This window comes from Mesitornis unicolor, unplaced genomic scaffold (assembly GCF_000695765.1).
Source record: "Mesitornis unicolor isolate BGI_N332 unplaced genomic scaffold, ASM69576v1 scaffold20758, whole genome shotgun sequence".
In the NCBI taxonomy this organism is placed as follows: Eukaryota; Metazoa; Chordata; class Aves; order Mesitornithiformes; family Mesitornithidae; genus Mesitornis; species Mesitornis unicolor.
Genome location: NW_010201442.1, coordinates 17,740 through 34,584, shown reverse-complemented (window position 1 = coordinate 34,584; position 16,845 = coordinate 17,740). Strand labels below are relative to the sequence as shown.

The 16,845-nt window shown below is 53.2% G+C and overlaps 2 protein-coding genes across 4 annotated transcripts in view; one reads left to right on the top strand and one right to left on the bottom strand.

The window, feature by feature from the left end:
• Window positions 1-6,480, bottom strand: part of VWA5B1 (von Willebrand factor A domain containing 5B1) — a 20,313-nt gene extending 13,833 nt beyond the window's left edge. The window contains 8 exon segments of the mRNA XM_010190094.1: window positions 1,035-1,211; window positions 4,190-4,314; window positions 4,549-4,680; window positions 4,945-5,087; window positions 5,275-5,565; window positions 5,620-5,633; window positions 5,911-6,044; window positions 6,342-6,480. Coding sequence (XP_010188396.1) covers window positions 1,035-1,211; window positions 4,190-4,314; window positions 4,549-4,680; window positions 4,945-5,087; window positions 5,275-5,565; window positions 5,620-5,633; window positions 5,911-6,044; window positions 6,342-6,480 — 1,155 coding nt within the window.
• Window positions 6,481-16,467: 9,987 nt separating this feature from the next.
• The window catches only part of LOC104545060 (ATP-dependent RNA helicase DDX19B), a 10,545-nt gene continuing 10,167 nt past the window's right edge, over window positions 16,468-16,845 (top strand). For 2 of the 3 annotated variants that reach the window (XM_010190093.1, XM_010190091.1), the window contains exon 1: window positions 16,552-16,608. In XM_010190093.1, the coding sequence (XP_010188395.1) occupies window positions 16,552-16,608 (57 nt within the window). Of the gene's footprint in view, window positions 16,609-16,845 lie in introns of all 3 variants that reach the window. The other variant, XM_010190092.1, reaches the window with a different exon arrangement.

Sequence of the window (16,845 nt, the reverse complement as noted above, 5' to 3'; positions counted from 1 at the left end):
TGGGGTCAATTCGGTTGGGCACTTGTTTTAGGGAAGTGTGTGAGCAGGACACCTGGGGACACATCGGTCTGGGGAATCTCTCAGACATCCATACGCAACTGAACCCCTCACATGAAGCTTCCCTTTGCCATTCCCTCACGGTCCTCAAAAGCAGCACAGCCCCATACCCCACTCAGAAGGATGCAATATTCTTTAAGTTATTTAGGCTTACCTGGCCCCAAAAATCAAGGCATAAAGTTTATAAAAACCTTTTCCCAGAGACTGCAGCTTCTCACTGAGATCTGCCAGCTGGCAGGAGTCGGACACCAATCTGGCCTCCAAAGCGCGTTAGGCAGGGATAACGATAATTAAATAGTCACCAGAGTGAATTCTTCTTTGATGGACAGAGCGGTCTCTGGTGGGCTCAGGGCAGGAACCTCCCCAGACCCTCTGGACAGCAGCACAGAGCCAAGCCTGGCTCTCATGAGGCAACCCACAGCTGGGTAAGTCATACCTGCCAGGGGAACCTTTCAGACCCACAAAATGTCATGACAAGACCTTTCTACAGCCCCTTTTTTATCCAGAGGCACAAATCTGTGTTTGAAAAAGGGATGCATCGTGTTCAAATGACTTCTGTGGGTGCACAGAGGCGCTCATCAGCAAAATGTCTCCTAAATCATGTACAGCATTTAATCCTGAAGCATCCCTTGGAGCCCACTGGAGGTTCCCCCCCTAGGCAGCGATTGCTCCAAGACCCCCAGAGACAGGGAGACATGGAGAAGGGATGCACAAGAGGTGCACGCCAGCAAGGGGTGGGGGGGGGAACAAAACACCTTTGTGTCTGATGTGCTGATAGGAAGAAGAGGAACAGAACAGGGGAGAGTCAGCAGTGCTGCAGGTACCTAACAAGCCACACAGTTGAGATGACTAAAGCTACAGCGTATAATTACCCCCCATCCCCTCATAATGAACACTCATCAGCACTCAACAACCCCCACCGCTCTGTAATATTCATCCCTCATTGGCACGCAGGTGCTTCCCCTCCTGCGTGGTACCTTGACGCGGTTGATGTTGACGCCACTCATGCTTCTGCTTCGGTCTACAAGGAAGATAAACTCCCCATGGGCTTTGCGGAGGTCTGGCTGGACGGTCCTCAGGTCAGGGCAGAAGTTGAGCATGACAACGGGGTGGTGGGGAATGTCCTTGTTCAGCCGCTTCCTGATGATTTCCGTCTGCAAGAAAGAAAACGAGAAGTTGAGAGGTTGATTTTTCACTTCAAGGGGAACCAGAGACGGGCTGCGTGCCCAAAGATGTCAGTGCATGGCCTTTCGTGGGCAGGGATGGGCTTGTTCTGGCCTCAGTGGTGACAACACCTGGTTAAGGCTGTGTCGCAGGTTGTTCTGTCCATACCCCCTGCAGAGCTGCTCTGTGGGTGAATGGGATTCCTGCCTTTTCCCAGCCATGGCCATGCTTTGCCCAGGGGAAAAAGGCCGTCAGAAAGCCTAAATCAGGGACCCCAGCACACGTGGAGGGGCTGCAGGCTCAGATGAGAGCCTGGAGGAGAAATTAAAAGACCTGACCCTACACAGCACCTTGCAAAACTCATTCTCCAAACATTTCGTTAGATCCCTCCGGAAAACGTGGTTCATTAGCGCAGTTTAGCATCACACTGAAGCACACCAGAGGTTTTGTCCGTGGTCACTCGGTAATGAAGTGTCAGATACAGTCCACAGCGTGCTGTATTCACTGCTTCGATTCATTCCTGCCGCCTTTGGTTTGCTGGTTTTTCTGCTCATTTCTTTCATCATTCTTCTTTGTATAGATTGAAACACTTTGGAAAGCCGAACACTTCGCTCAGGACATTTTTTGATAGGAACCTGCGCAATACTTGTCTCTGTACTGCACATAGCTCTAATAGCTCCGCATTTTGCCTCATTCTATTTCAAGCATCAATCTCCATTAAAAATGTGATGAAATTAAACTGGAAAAAACCTTGTGATGGGTTTATAACCTGCTGCTACACGTGTATAAAGGGTTTGTGGTCTCAGCTGCAGTGAGTCAGTGCATCGCTGCTTTCGAGGGAGCTCCAGGACCCCACATCAGCCCTGCCCATGGCCTTTCATTCACAGGTCTGCACTGTGGAAACATCCAGCATCACGAGCAGATCGGGCCTCAGAGGCTTTTTTGCCTTTTTTCTCCCTCTTTTTAAGGCTGTCACCAGGGAGTAAACCAGACCCCAAATAACCGGGCTTGTTTTCTCCAACCATGAGTCATATTCCTAGATCTACGAGCTAACGACCAACTTTTATTTTACATAACTCACTAAACTCAAGCATCCCTGCGGATCAACACATACAAGAGGGCTTCGCTGTCAGCTGCGCTGCCCAAGTGCTGCTTCTCTGACCCCTGCAAAAAGATGGTTCTCATTCACAGGAACAAGGACCTCGCTGTCACCCCAGCTCCTGCTCATCCTCCTGCATCTCCCTCCCAGGCTTTGCACTATAAATTAATCAGTCACTGGGAACTGGAATGGCTTTTTCCATCCCCATTTTCCTCCAGGCATATGATGTTATTTTGTTTAACATCATTCCCAGCATGGATTTTCATCACATTTCAGACTAGAGGGAAGGACCAAATCGTGGCCCTGGACCTACCCGCAGCACTCCCTGGGATGCTTTTGGGGACCCAAGACATAAAATCCCTGCATGATGGAGATGAGCCTAGACTTCCCACTGACTTCAGAGGGAACTTTACAGGCAAGCCTTCAGTAAACAGCCTCAGAGCTGCTGCTACAGCTCAGGCAGAGAAGCAAGCATCCCTTCTCTTCCGTTCCCTTTCACCTGTTATCTAATTACAGCAAACTAATCAGATCTTGTCAGCCAAGAGTAGATTCCAGTGTGCATTCGTCCCCACCGCCCCGCTGGCTGACGAACATCCAAGGCTTTTGCATAACAAACTGAGGGAGGAGAATTAATTATCATTTACTGCTGAAATTTCTGGGCTAATTTAATTTAAGCCGAGAGGTGCCCAGTGTCATGCTCTGAGCAGCAGCAATTCTAGCCCATCATCTATCCCAGATATTTAAGGTATTTTCTCTGCTTCTCACCCTTCTCCCTGCAGTCTCTTCCCAGTCCTCCTGGGGCAAAGAGGTGGATTTCCTGCAGGGAAATGTCTCTGGAATCATCCCCTCTTATATAATTTGACATGCTAAAGACACAGAAATAATTAGAGCCATCTGAGCCGTAGCGTGGGAGTTTCATTTTGTTCCACCTGCCACACGCTGTGCACAATTAGAGGAGATGCCTGCCGCGCCAGCAAGTGCAGTCCCTATCCCTGCACCCTGCTGCAATGAGACTGAAGGGTGAAAGGAAAGAGAAGAGGGTGGATGTGTCTCCAGTCAAAGGAGAAAGCACGGCAGCACGGGAAGGCACCTCTGCAGCGGGTTTGGGCCATTTGCCAAGCGGGGGCTCAGACACGCGGAGGATGAGTTTCAGGGGAAAATGAGCATCTCTGGTCACAGATGAGAGCACCGGTGCGTGTAAAACAGGGAGCTGACACAGTGCGCCCAGGGCTGCAGTCACACAACTGTGATGCGTGCCTCAGGCGAAGACGCCCACCCTGGAAATTCGGAGGGCTCTGACCAGTCCTCCTCCTGATCCCAGACACACTGACATGGCAGCTCAAAAGCGCCAGGCTGTCACTCAGCGCTTCAGAATTGCTGAAAGACAAGGCACAAATCCCAGAGCAGATATTTTTTCTATTTGCCAATCAGCAGAACAAAGAGAGGTTTCTCCTACCTTGTCTTCAGTTCGGCTCATTATTCCAAGCAAAATCACTTGTTTCTCTCTGACAGCTATCCAGAAATGGTAAACATTTACTGAGCAATTAAAATAATATTTTATTCTATGTCATTGCAATAATTATAATACTCTTAATGCTATAACAATGTACCTATCTAATTATGCTATGCTAGACTAGTACTAATTATATACACAATAACCATCTCAGAGCTTATTCCACACTCAGTTTATGAGAAGCGCTGCAGAGTTTTCCCCTCTCCTCCACATAAGCCCCTCTCTGAGGGAGGATGCTGCAGAGCTCATCAGGCCAGTGTAATATCCAATACTGCAAGGAAGCAAGCGATCATTTACTTGCACAGCTCCAGTCCCAAGGAAAGCCTCAGCTAACGCCTGCAGCTTTTGCTTCTCACCTTTTTCTCAGCACTGGGGTCCTTCTTAGTGCCTTTAATGAAATCGTTCTTTCCCTTCAGGTGCCGTTCATACTCTGCAGGCCTCATATCACCTTCTTCCATTAAGACGTGAGGCATGTGTGGTTCTGGAAATGCAGAGAATAGAGTGAAGAACAGCCTTAGCTAAATTTTAGGTTTGTTTTCACCCCTAGTCATGAAAAGAGAGCAATATCTCTCAGCTTGGGCAGCATGGACAACCTTGAGAGGTTCAAGGGTTATCTAAGTCTGACAATATTTGCAAAACCAGAGCTAATCCAGCTGTCTGTAATCCTGACAGAGGAAGGGGCAAGACCAGCAGAGAGAAAGCAGAGCCCACCTACCACTTGGATGGATCAAGATCTCCACAGGCCTGTCGAAGGTGTGTTTGTTGGCCAGTGTGATCACGATGCTCTTGGCTGAGCGAGCGGAGGGGTCGGCGTCTGCTCGGATCTCATGCGTAGGGCTCTCAACACCTGTCCAGGGAAACCGAGGCACAGTTAGGGACTGAGGACAGGGAAGACCAGAGAGGAGAGATAGCAAGATAGCAGAGGACAGGAACCAAGTGGACTATGGATACTTCTGCCATACCAACATCCTATGGTAAATCCACCCCAGCACAGCTAACTTCCCAAAACAGACTCCACAGTGAGGGGGCAGAGAAGGAGGAAGAGTGTGGACATGGCCCTGGGGAGGTGATAAACCACCTTGGTGCAGGAGGATGACCCCGGTGCTCCTACCTGCCAGCAAGCACGGCCCCCGGATCTCTAGGTGGAAGCTGAACTCGTACTCAAAGGGGTTGGTGGCCTCTCTCTCCAGCAGCTGAGCCAGGCAGAGCCTGCTCCCCTGCTCCGGGCTCCCCGATCCACAGTAGAGCTTGTCCCTGCCGGCGAGATCAACACCAGTCAACACCATGCACTTGTTATATCCCCCCAGGAACTGCACATCTGCTGGAGGTAAAGCCTGCAGCAGCTCCCCAGCCTCCTGCAGCAACAGCTGGCTTCTGCTCTGCCGGTCCTGCATCCCCCCAGATCAATCCCAACCAGATCTCATCCCGTGGTTTTCCGTACATTCGGAGCTGGTTGCTGGAAAGGCTGCTGGCATTCTCCAGGCTGGGCTGGGGGACCCTGGGGACACACACAGCTGGCAGCAGGACCCTCACGGCCCCACTGGGCAGTGTCTGCAGCTCAGAGGAGGTGCTGATGAAGATAGAGATGCTTTCCAGGGGAGGAATCATGCCCAGGTTAGCCACAAAAACAATCCTCTCCAAGTCCTCATCCATCATGATCCTTCCTGCACAAAAATAAGACAATGCCAGGGAGATGGGGTGTCACAGCCATGGAAAATGCTCATCTCCAGTCCTCCTACAACCACCCCAGCCCTGCATCAAATGCCCAAACCAGCCCTCACTGCACACATCAGCATTTCTCTAACATTCATTTCTATTTCTCCCACTCCTTTGGCTGGCCAGAAGCAACAGTGCTTTCCAAAATGGATGAGACTGCCACTTTTGGCAGGCATCGTAAGGACAGGAGCATCACAATCCAAGATTCAGCCTTTCAAAACAAGCCCTCTCGATGCCATGGCATATCACAGCCAGCCACCCGCTGTCACCTCCCCATTCCTCTAACCCTGCTTTTCTTCCCCACATTCACTAAAACACCCCCAACCCTCTCACCCTTTCCATCACAAGTTCTTCCATCGGCAAGGCTGCAGCCATCGAAATACGTGTCATCTATCTTGGCTTTGTCTTTGATCTGCACCGTCACAGCACGCCGGGACACGGCTGCCTCAAACCCAACAACAGTGGTGCACTCATCCAAGGGGTAGACAAAGAGACCTGCCAGCCAGAAAGGGATTTTAGCAACACCAAGCACTTGCCCAGACCCACCAACCAGGACCGCAGCGGGGCAGCTCCTTCTTGGCACTTCCCTGCATGCTTCTGGGACTTTTCCCACTTAAAAAACTGTAATCTTGGACTGTGAAGGGTACAACTGAGGACACAACACACTTGGTTACTCCTCCCACAAGCGTCTAAAGGTTTAAGGCACGCACAGAAACCCAGTGCTGTGATATTGATGGCTCTAAAGATCCTGTAGTAGCTCTTGCACTGAGAGCTTCACCCCTTGAAACTTGCCTTCAAAAGCCTGGGCTTCTGGGTTGTGGTAGGTGAGCAGGGCTGTCATCCCGAAGGCATAGCCGCTGACGCACGACGTCACCTCTGACGCAGTGAGGGGGAGTGGGGAGCAGGTTGTCCTGTTAATCAGCCCTGGCATCGTCCTGGGGGGCTGTGGGTGATGGTGGAGTCACCTGCAGAGAGCTGGAGAGAGGTGGGAGGGCGAGAATGAATGATGAGCCCCAAGTGCCCAAAACACTTGCGTGTCCCCTCCAACTCATGTTGGCTTCTGCAGCCCTGAGGACAGAAAGGTGACTGCCCTGGGACAGGATGAGACCTGGGCTTGATGGCTCCACTGGTAGAGACGGGCATGGAGACAAGACTCTGGTGGGAAGTTGGGCGAGACTGGGGACAAACACTTGCCCCAGATCCCCACTGGTGCAAGGGAGCAGGGGACAGGCAGCCCCAGAGATCGACACTGCAGTGGTGGATCACGCATCTCACCAGCTCCCGCACACACCTATGCTTGAGGCTGGGTAGAACGGGTTAACATCTCTTTTTTTGGCCCTTCTGCTTCTCATTATCCCCCAAACTTACAAGTTTCTCCAGGATAAACTACAATCCTGAGAGTTTTCCTTTAGTCTGTGGGAAGGAAGAGCAGGCAGACAAAGGTGACCATCCTCCCTGCCTTCCTTTGCTGCATTTTGGGGCAGTAGCAGGGCTCTGCTGCCCTGCACCTCCAGATCCCTTCTGCAAAGGCTGACTCATCCCTCTCTTTGCTGAGCAGAGACATTCAGCTGCAAAGTGGCTGCTTCTGCCAATTACATTTCAACTCTTTTCCCCGAGCAGGTTTTCCCCCGTTCCAGCTCATCTTCCCCAAGACCCAGGGTTTCAAAGGAGACTTTCCAGGTAGCTCTGGGGCCACATCCAGCTCCCCCGGGGCATGGGGAGAAGTTGCTAGGCAGCAGTTCTCCCTGTCTGGCTCTGCAATGCTTTCTGCAATGATTTACAAGGCCCAGGAGGAGCCAGCAGCAGTGAAATACATCAGTTTCTCATTTCCTAGCAGTCCCGAGTTATTAAAACCACCTTTATATGCAAATGCCATGGAAGACGCGAATGGCAGACATCAAGGCCACGAGCTCATTGAGCAGAAAATGGCACTAAGGGAGGAAAAAGGGAGAGCAAGCAGGGCTGGCCGAGATGGGGGAGAGTAGTCAGGGCTCTCATGCACATAAAACAGCAGTGGAGAGGATGACAGAGGGCAGTAATCTCGAGGCATGCTTCTGATTCCCAGTCATTAACCTTGGCCATTCCCGATTTAATCCTCCTCTCCTTCCACCTGCTCACACCAGGAGCTGCCCACGGAGCTGGGGGATGCATCCAGGGGAATGCAGCCCCGCGTGGTCAGGAGATGCAGGAATGTGTCCAGCTCGGATGTTTTGGCACAGGAGTCCTCCATGAGCCCAGGGATGCTCCAAGCCATGCGAACAGGGCTTGTAAATTCAGAAGCTGGCAAGAGTTCGCCTGCTACAGGGAGAGATAATGAAGGTTGTCTCACTGCCGAGATGTGGCAGAGGCCATCAAGATATCGGGAAGTGATTAAACGCCAGGTGGGGGAAGAAGGAGGGAGGATTATTTTGCCTTAGGGAAGAAAGTAAGGAAGAAATAATGAGGGAAAGATGCTCTCTACCAGCAAGGCACACCGGGAATTCATTACGGGGTTGCCAGAGGGGTGAACTTAGACTCCAGAATTGTGACTTCAGCCTGGCAGCTCTCTTGGCTGTGATGACTTATGGCAGAGCCCCTTTTGGGATCCAAGCCCCTTCTGCACAGAGGCTTAGGATGTGCATATCCCACCGGAGCTGCTCTGCCAGTGGTGATTTCTGCACCACGCAGGCCAGCCTCAGCATTACAAGACCCTTGATGAGACATGAAGCCCTGTACCACATCCTGTATAAAGCACATGGGGAGACTCGGACCTCAGCACGGCTCAGAGGAGTCCTACACCAGCCCTGCCTGCTGCACCAGCTGCAAAAACTGCCCCCAAGGACAGGGAGGGCTTTTCCCAGCTTGATTTCCTCACCAAGACCCTTGGGATGGGGCTGGGAGGCAGCAGGCTGCCGCTGCTGCTTCACGCAGATCGGGTCACCAACGCCATCAAGTGACTGCAGCGTGGAAAGGGGAGAGCAGAAAGGCTGGCGTGGAGGTGGGCAGTGGGATAGCTGGCATCTCTCTCCTGTACCCGCCCCAAGAGCTCCCCACTGCCTCCCCGGCTGCTCCCCATCCTGCCTTTGCTGCTCTGGAACCTGCACTCAGACTCCATCCAGGTCGTAGGGCTGGACCCTCAGGATGGGAGCTGGCAGGACCCCACATCCCAAAAATTACCACCAGCATCATTGCTACACAGAGCATCCCTGCATCCATCTCAGTATGTCCCTCACCGCCACCAAATGTGCCCTTAGCCGGCCACGCTCAGGACCTGGCACACAGGGATGCTACCGTATTTTTCTTTTATTTTTCTTTGCTTTGTAAATGCTTTTCTTGACAATCTGCCCCTCTTCACGGCCACGGTGGAGGGATTGACGCTGGCGACATGCTCCAGGCCATACTCCCAGCCAATTTCCACGCACGATTGACGGAGACGGCACTGATGCTGCACCGACGTCTGTGGACGGTCCCCGTGACGCGCAGAGTGCGCAGGGAGCGCAGGCGGCGCCGCGACGCGCAGGCTCGCCCCGAGCTTGCACCAGCCGCTCCACTGCCTGCAGGCGCCTGGGGCTGGGTTTACAGGACTGGGTTGGAAAGGGGGGGTTTTGTGCCTGGAAAGGGGGTGCAACGCCTGGGGCGCTGCTTGGAGCTGCCTGGGTGCCCGTCTGCATCTCTAAGCACTGATGTGCCCTCAAAAATCTGGTTTTTGAGCTTGTGTAGTAAAGACAGAGGCAGAATAATGCTCTTAAATTTAAGGTGTATTTTCATGCATGGAATAAAACAGAGCAAACTGTGACTGCCGTAGGCATGAGCATGCAGCCTGGCTTCTGCACAGCTCCCTAAAGCAGGTTGTGGTCCCAGCAGTGCCACCACCACAGGGTCCCTGGCGCCCATAACTGACCACAGGACAGTGAGACCCAAACCAGACTTGGCAGCGGGGATCAAACCCTGTGCCGCCCGCAGCACATCCCTGCCTGGCCCTGGTGCCTGAAGGGCCGGTGCCCAGAGGCTGCCCCGGCTGCTTTTGCCCCCCCAAGACACGACTGCAGCCCAGCCCTGCCACACACATTGTGATGGGCACATTCTTGGGACTGCTGAATCCCTGCACATCCCTGCTGTGACCTCTGAGCAGCCCCAGATGGGTTCCGTTCAAAATGCCACCTCCAGGTCTGAGCCAGACTTGGGTCATGCCCACACTGCTTGGAGGGCGATTGTTTTTCAGCAGTTGGGTAAAATATTGGGTAGAATTCCTTCCGCTTCATCTGTATCAATCAACACTGACATCCAGTGGCTTGTCAGGATGATTACAGCCAGCGAGCCTTGTGGAGATGTACAGATGCACAGGTGCCCGTTGCACCACAACCCCACGTTAGCACCTCTGGAAGCTGCTGGGCAGCCACCACGGGGAAGCAAAGTCCCATCTGTTTGCAAAAGCACAACAGGAGGAGCCCTTCCCAAACTTTCAGGGCTCTCAAGCAAAGCCACACCTTGGTGTTTTGGGAAGCAGCTATGGGCACGCTGCTGGAGATCCCTGGCTTCTCCTACCTGACCCACATCAGCTGCAGGTCACGCCTAAGACATGCAGGACCTCTCCAGGCACTCTCCCCCTAAGCACGAGGCTCAAATCTGGCCAGGGGATTGGGATCAATCCCCTAAAACATTTCTAAGAAGCAATAGGAGCAAATGGTGTCTGAAACAGCACACACAGCACTCTCCTGTACAAACGTCAACCACTTTGCTGGCTGACGGCAGCACCTCCTGAAAGAGACATGGATCCACCACAGCAGACCTGTGGGGACCTCTCATTAAAAGCTCTGTGAGTCCTTCTCCCATCTCCAGCCTCCCCTTGCCTCTAAACATAAGCACAGGGTATCCCACCTGCTGGGAAAACCAGCAAAACAGCTGCTGTGCCTCACCCCAGCACCACTGCGGGGTCACAGCGTGGTACCCCACTGCCAAAGCAGTGACAGAGATTTCCAACCAGAGGCACACGTCCCTTTGGGGCCTGCCCCAAGGTTGGTACTGCCCCAAGGAGCCCTCCAAGGCCTTAGATTTAGAGACTGGGGGTACATGAGGGGAGGACGCTGCGCCTGCCAGCACCCAGTGAATTCCTGGGGTGATGCAGCACCAGGTTGAGATGTGACTGACAGTCCCATCAAAGCCAGATTTTGAGGACTGTCAATCACACCCCTGGCAGGTCTCTTGGGCCATCAGTCTTGCCCCACAGTTGGGTTTTGGGGACTATGATTCACATCCCAAGCCCCATTTCTAGAGCTATCAATCATGTCCCTGTGCAGACAGCATTTCTGATACAGGGTTTGGTTAACCCCTGCTGTGCTGGTGCATGGAAGATCTCTGGGCTGAGCCAGAGAGGGACGTTTGAGCCCAGACACCTTTTGGCTGGACTAAAACTACCAGTCCTGTGTGTGGGTTACATCTGGAGCCAAGCTGACATGTAGGGCCACCAGGAGCAGCACAGCCCTTCTCCATCCACCCCTGTCCTGCCCCAGCCAAGCGTGGTGAATGCAAGCCGCGTCCTTGGTGCTTTGACTCTTAGCGAGGAGGATGAGATTCACCCTGCCAAGGTCAGTCCTCCTGTCCCCCAAACCAGAGTGCCCACAGCTGGGACAACCCACCTGGCTGCCCAGGAGAGCAAAATCCCATCCCCCCCAGCATCGTCCCCCCCCAGTCCAGCCTCCTTTGCTTTCCCTGCAGGGAGATGAAGATAGTCCCTATAAATGTCTCTAGGATTTTGGGGAGGGGATGCTCGGGGGCTCACCAATCCAGCTGGGAAAAGGCAAGGCAGGGAAGCAGCAGCTTGCAAAGTGTGGGCTTGTGCCTGCAGAAATATTATGACAGGGATCTCTTCACAGAGCGGCTTTGTGCTGAGATTGTGCACAGCCTGGGGAAGTAACAGCCCGCACACACACACACACACACACACACGCGCACACACACACACCACACACTCCCCTGCAGAGCACACACAGCCCAGCCTGCTAAAAAGGTGCAGGAGCAACTGGAGAGTAGCCACTGCTTTTCTTACCTTTCCTGGAAGAAGAGAGAGGAGGAGGAGGAAGAGGAGGAGGAGGAAGGGGATGGGGGGGTTGGAGCAACTTCACCCACTTCTGCCAGCCCCTTGCAACTGCCCGCAGCTGAGTTTGGGGGGCAGGAGGGGCAGAAGAAATCCCAAAGGCGGCAGGCACGGCTTCAGACTGCTTTTGTCTCTGAAAGACACGGAGAGACGAAGATAAGGAGAGAGAGGAGAAAAAAAAAAGGGAGGGAGAGAGCAAGCGCCAGGGCTTGGGGTGGGGGGAGCGCTGCACAACAGCCACCTCAGCAACCTGTGGCATTCGCCCCCCCGGAGCCTCCCCTGGGCCCTCTCCATGAGGCAGCGATGCTGGAGTGGTCCACGGGGGTCTGGGATGGGGAAGGGGGCTTTACCTACCCGCCTGCAGCAACATGTGCCCCGCTGGTGAAGCTGTCGGCCGGGAGCTGGGGAGAGCTCCTCGCTTCTCAGGGCGAGCACCCAGCTCCCCGCTGGCAGCCAGCCGATGAGCGCACACTTTCCCGAGCTGTTTGGGTGACCATCATTAAGTGGAGCCATTTGTTTTGTCAGGGAGAGGTAACCATGACAATCACCCTGTACACACACCGCTGCCTTCTCCTTCCCCCCTCGCTCCCCTCCTGCTCCCAGGGGGCTGCAGGGGAAGGGGAGAGGCCCACCCAGGGCAGAGGAGATGCCCTTGAGATGGGCGAGTTGGCAGAGAAAGGGGGATGCAAACTCACCGCGACTTGCCTCCCCAGGGTGAGATTTTCCCAGCAGAACCTCCCTTTCTCCCATCACCTTTTACTTCTGTCCTCCCCTTGCTCTTCTAAAAAAAAGGAAAACATCCTGAAGCCCCCTAAAATCACATCTTCTGCAGTCCTAGGCCAGAACTCCCCCTTTCCCCGCCTTGCTGTTGTCTTCTCTGCTCATCCACCCTTTCCTCCCCAGGTACTCCTCACCGAGCAGACCCCTGGCCATGGGGTGTACAGGGGGTCTAAAGGAGACCCTCTCTGCAGGCAAAGGGAGGCAATGCTGTTACAGAGGGATGTGCTTGTGTAGGATACAGTCTCTGCCCCGAGCAGCTTACACTTAAATACAGTAAAAATGACCTGTAGATGAAAGGGGAAACTGAGGCAGCAGGACGGGCACCAACTCGGCCACTGTCCCAAAGCAGAGCGGGGCACCAAGCCTGGGTCAGAGTGTGCAGATGGGTAAAGCTCCTCCTAAAGCCACCTAAATTCAGTGATAATGGTGCTGCTGCTGACAAGCAGCTCGCTGGCGTTGAAAACATCACCGTCTCCCTCGAGAGGCAAAGCTCTCCGAGGCAGCAGCGATCTGCAGCAGGACAGACGTTTTACCCCTACCTCTTCCTACGCAGAGACATGGATCTGCCCACAAATCTGTCTGGTTTGAGTGTCCCACCAGACCCATCCCTGGCAGTAAATCCACCACCGCCAGCATACCAAGCCCCTAAACTCAGTGCTAAAACACCTCTTCCCTGTAGCCCCCACATCTCCCTTCCCATCTGCATTCAGATGAACCAGGAGCATTTTCCTTCTCCCTCTCATCTCTAAGCATACGTCCACATCGTAGGAGGACCAGGGTGACCAGATGGATGGTGTCCCTGATGAACCATCCTGTCTTCACCGAGAAGGACGTGCTTTAGGGGAAATGGCAAGAAACCCTACAAGCAACCGCCTCGTCGAGAGCTTTTTCCTCAAGCCCGACTCCCAGAGGCTGACTTCAGCCCTGAAGCTTGAAAATTTATGGTTCTTGCTAGACAAATAATTCAGCCACCAAAAAGCCCACGTCCCATGTTTCCAGTGCCTGTTAAAATGTTTGCTCGCTGTGGCTTTTGGCTCCGATGAAGAAAATAACATATGTCAGGAAAAATCCCGGGATTCATACCAACAAATCTGGTAGCTGCGGCATATTTATTTACAAAACAGAGCAGGATCTGCCATGGTGGCCAAGGGAGATGCAAGGCCTTGGGAGAAGAGAAATAGATCTTAGTGGGAACTAACATTTAGCACTGAAGGTGAAGCTGCATCGCCAAGGGCATCAACATGATGTTGGGAAGCTGCCACATCCCAAAGTAGCTCACAGGGGCCTTCAACCGGCATTTGTTCCTCCTTATCTTCTCCAGGTTGGACTTGCCTAGGAAACTCCACTGTTGATAAGGGCCACCTCCTTCCAGGGAGCAGCAGCTGAGAAATCAGACGAGCAGGGGCCTAAACAAGACAAAATTTGGGGGAGGACAAGCTAAAAACAAAATTTCAGCTCACCAGAAGTCCTATTAGGTAGCTTTTGGCTTACCCACCCAGGGTCAGTTAATAACCAGTGGTCAGCAGAGCCACCACGACACCACAGAGGAGTATTTCCAGTCCTGTTTCATGCCTGGGACCAGCCCAGGGGCACTCAGCAAGGCGGTGGCCAGGCACAGAGCAGGCTTTCCCAGCTTCTGGCCCACTCCTTATTCAGCTCACTCGTACTTCAACATTACACGAGTACGTAACTGCATCTCTCTCATGTTTGTACACTCCGAGTGCAGCTGGGAGGTTTGGGCATGAAAAAAAAAAACAACAAAACAACTGGGAAAAAACCAAAACCCAAACTAAATCTGCTAGATGGAGAGCAATGAGCACTTCTCATTATGTCCAGGCATTACTCGGTATGTAAATGCAGTTTTCCTCATCCTGGAATGCTCTGGAAAAAAAATAATCACCTTGTTGGTAGATGGTGATGATAAAAAGGGGTAACATGGAGTAAGCAGGGACTGCCTCCTCCTCTGAGCAGGTACGTGCACGGACAAGGAGCCTCTGGCCTGGTTGGTGGGTAAGGACCACAGTTAATTCCGATGAAATTCCCTGGTGCAACATCTGCCCCTCCCAAGATCTCCAGTTTCAGCACGAAGTCCACTGGCAGGGGAAATTAAGCATTTATTTCATATTAAATGAATCTGAATATTTATTTCGTGTTTAAAAGAATAAGTATTTAATTATCTGACAACAGAGACCCCAGCAAAACGAAGGACCCTGTACGGGAACCCACTCTGCCCCAGAGGCTGACGGAGAAAAGTCTTTCTTTGTGTACAGAAGACTCAACACAGGAAAATCCATGATCACACCTCACTGACAGCCCCCGGGGCCTCGAAAATCCCGATAAATTATTGCAGCTAAGGGAGAGGATTAGAAAGGAGGGCTCGGAAAGATCTGCCTCCAGCTAACACTGCCTAATCACAGGCAGCTCTCCTCATTTCCTATGCCTCAATTTCCCCACCTCTAAAATGGGTTTAATCCCAGAGGTTTGTGGGTGTGAAAGAAAACACTACACTGGGAAGCACAAGCATCTTTTTTCCCGCAGCTAAAGTGCCCATCGGCCTCTGGGACTTCCCACGTTGCTTTTTATTTGTAACCTAATTAATTAATTAATGTCTCAGACTTGCTTTCGGCTGCCTGCTCTGTTCCCATTGAAAAATCTCCTTGCGTTCGGCTTCTGTGTTCAGCATCCTCCTGGGCACTGCGATGAGTTGCCATGGAAAAAAGCCCTGATGTCACCTCTACAAATAAAACTGCCAGACCCCAAAGTTCACATGTGTGGCTGGGGGAGGATCCTGATGTGGAGAGGGACTCGCCTCCAAAGAGGAAACTGAATTAGATGGACATGGGGAAAGCATCAGATGATAATACTCAATAGTAATGGGGTTTAGTTGGAAGAAGAAAAAAAAAAATCACAGAGTGTTTGAAGAGCAATAGCAAAGGGCCCAGTCCTGCCCGGCCTAAGGCACCAAATGCAGGAAAATGGCATGAGGTGTGGACAAGATTTGCCGGGCACACAAAGAAATAACAGCTCGGATGGAAAGTTTCAGGCTGTGGGAGCAGACAATGTGACTCTGTATCTTCATTAAGAGAGGGTGAATATCAAGACAAGGAAGAATGGCCCCATCGTCTTGGGCCATTTTACTGGTCCTGCCACATGTAACAATAGTAAAAACCTTCTCAAGGGCTGCTCCTTCCATGCAAAGTTCAAGGAAGCACAAACACTGTGCAGGGAACAGCAAACAGTGAGGAAATCCTGCAGGCTCTTCCCACACTTCTTTCCTTTCTACTTTCCTTTTCTCACCTTTATTCCAGCAGCTTCAACGAACAGGTTTGATACTGGATCTAAGCCAGCACCTGCCCTACAGTGAGAGATGGAACACAAACGACTTCTCCATGTTCCTGCCACTGCTACACCTCTGTGACTCATTCTGCAACCTTGCTTTCCACCTACATCTCTATTTCAGAGACAGAAAGAGCTATGGTTCCCTCACAAATATCACCTTCTCTAAGCTTCTGCTCCCAAAAGGACTCCATTATATGGGAAACCCAGCCCCACTCCCACACCATACAGGGGGACCAGGACCTACACAGCCGCCAGCCCCACACCATAGAGGGGGCAGGCCCCACATCATGCAGCGAGGCAGACTCTGCACCCCCAGCCCCACACCATAAAAGGGGCAGGCCCCACATCAGGCAATGGAGGCCCTGGACTACCAGCCCCACACTATACAGGGGGATAGGCCCCACAGCAGGCAGCAAGGCAGGGCCTGGACCTCTCAACCCCACACCGTTCAGGGTACCAAGCTCCACACCAGGCAGCAAAGGAGACCTTGGACACCTGCCCCACACCACACAAGGCAGTGCCTGACCTCAACCCCACACCAAGTCCAGGCCCGACCCCCTCACACACCTCACAGCACAACCCGGGATAGGACAGTAAACCCCAACGCTTCCTGCCCTTCCAGCTCTTTCTGTCCCATCTTTATTATCACCCCCGGGCGAGGGGGCCGGAACGCGCCGCTCCCGGAACGCGGTTGCCTAGGCCGCGGGGCGGCGGTGCCTGAGGGACGCGCAGGCGCCTTTCTCGCGCCCGGCGCCATTGCGGTTGCTCACGGTGAGCCCGGTGCCAGCGCTAGCGCCTCTCGGCCCGGACATGGCCACCGACTCTTGGGCCTTGGCCGTGGATGAGCAGGAGGCGGCGGCCGAGTCGGTGAGCGGGGATCCGGGTGGAGAGCGGGGGGTCCTTGGCGCTGGCCCGGCCTTGGGGCCCGAGGCTCCGGGGCTGCGTTGCTGCTGCCGCCTCCTCACAGAAAACAGCGAGCGCTGGAAAACGCTTTTCTTCTCGTTTTCTTTTTTTGGCGCATCAGAAGGGGCAGAGAGGGCTCTGTCCTTCCCCTTCGCGGCGGGGCCCGGTCGGCGGCACCCCGGCGCGGGGGCCCGGGGGGGT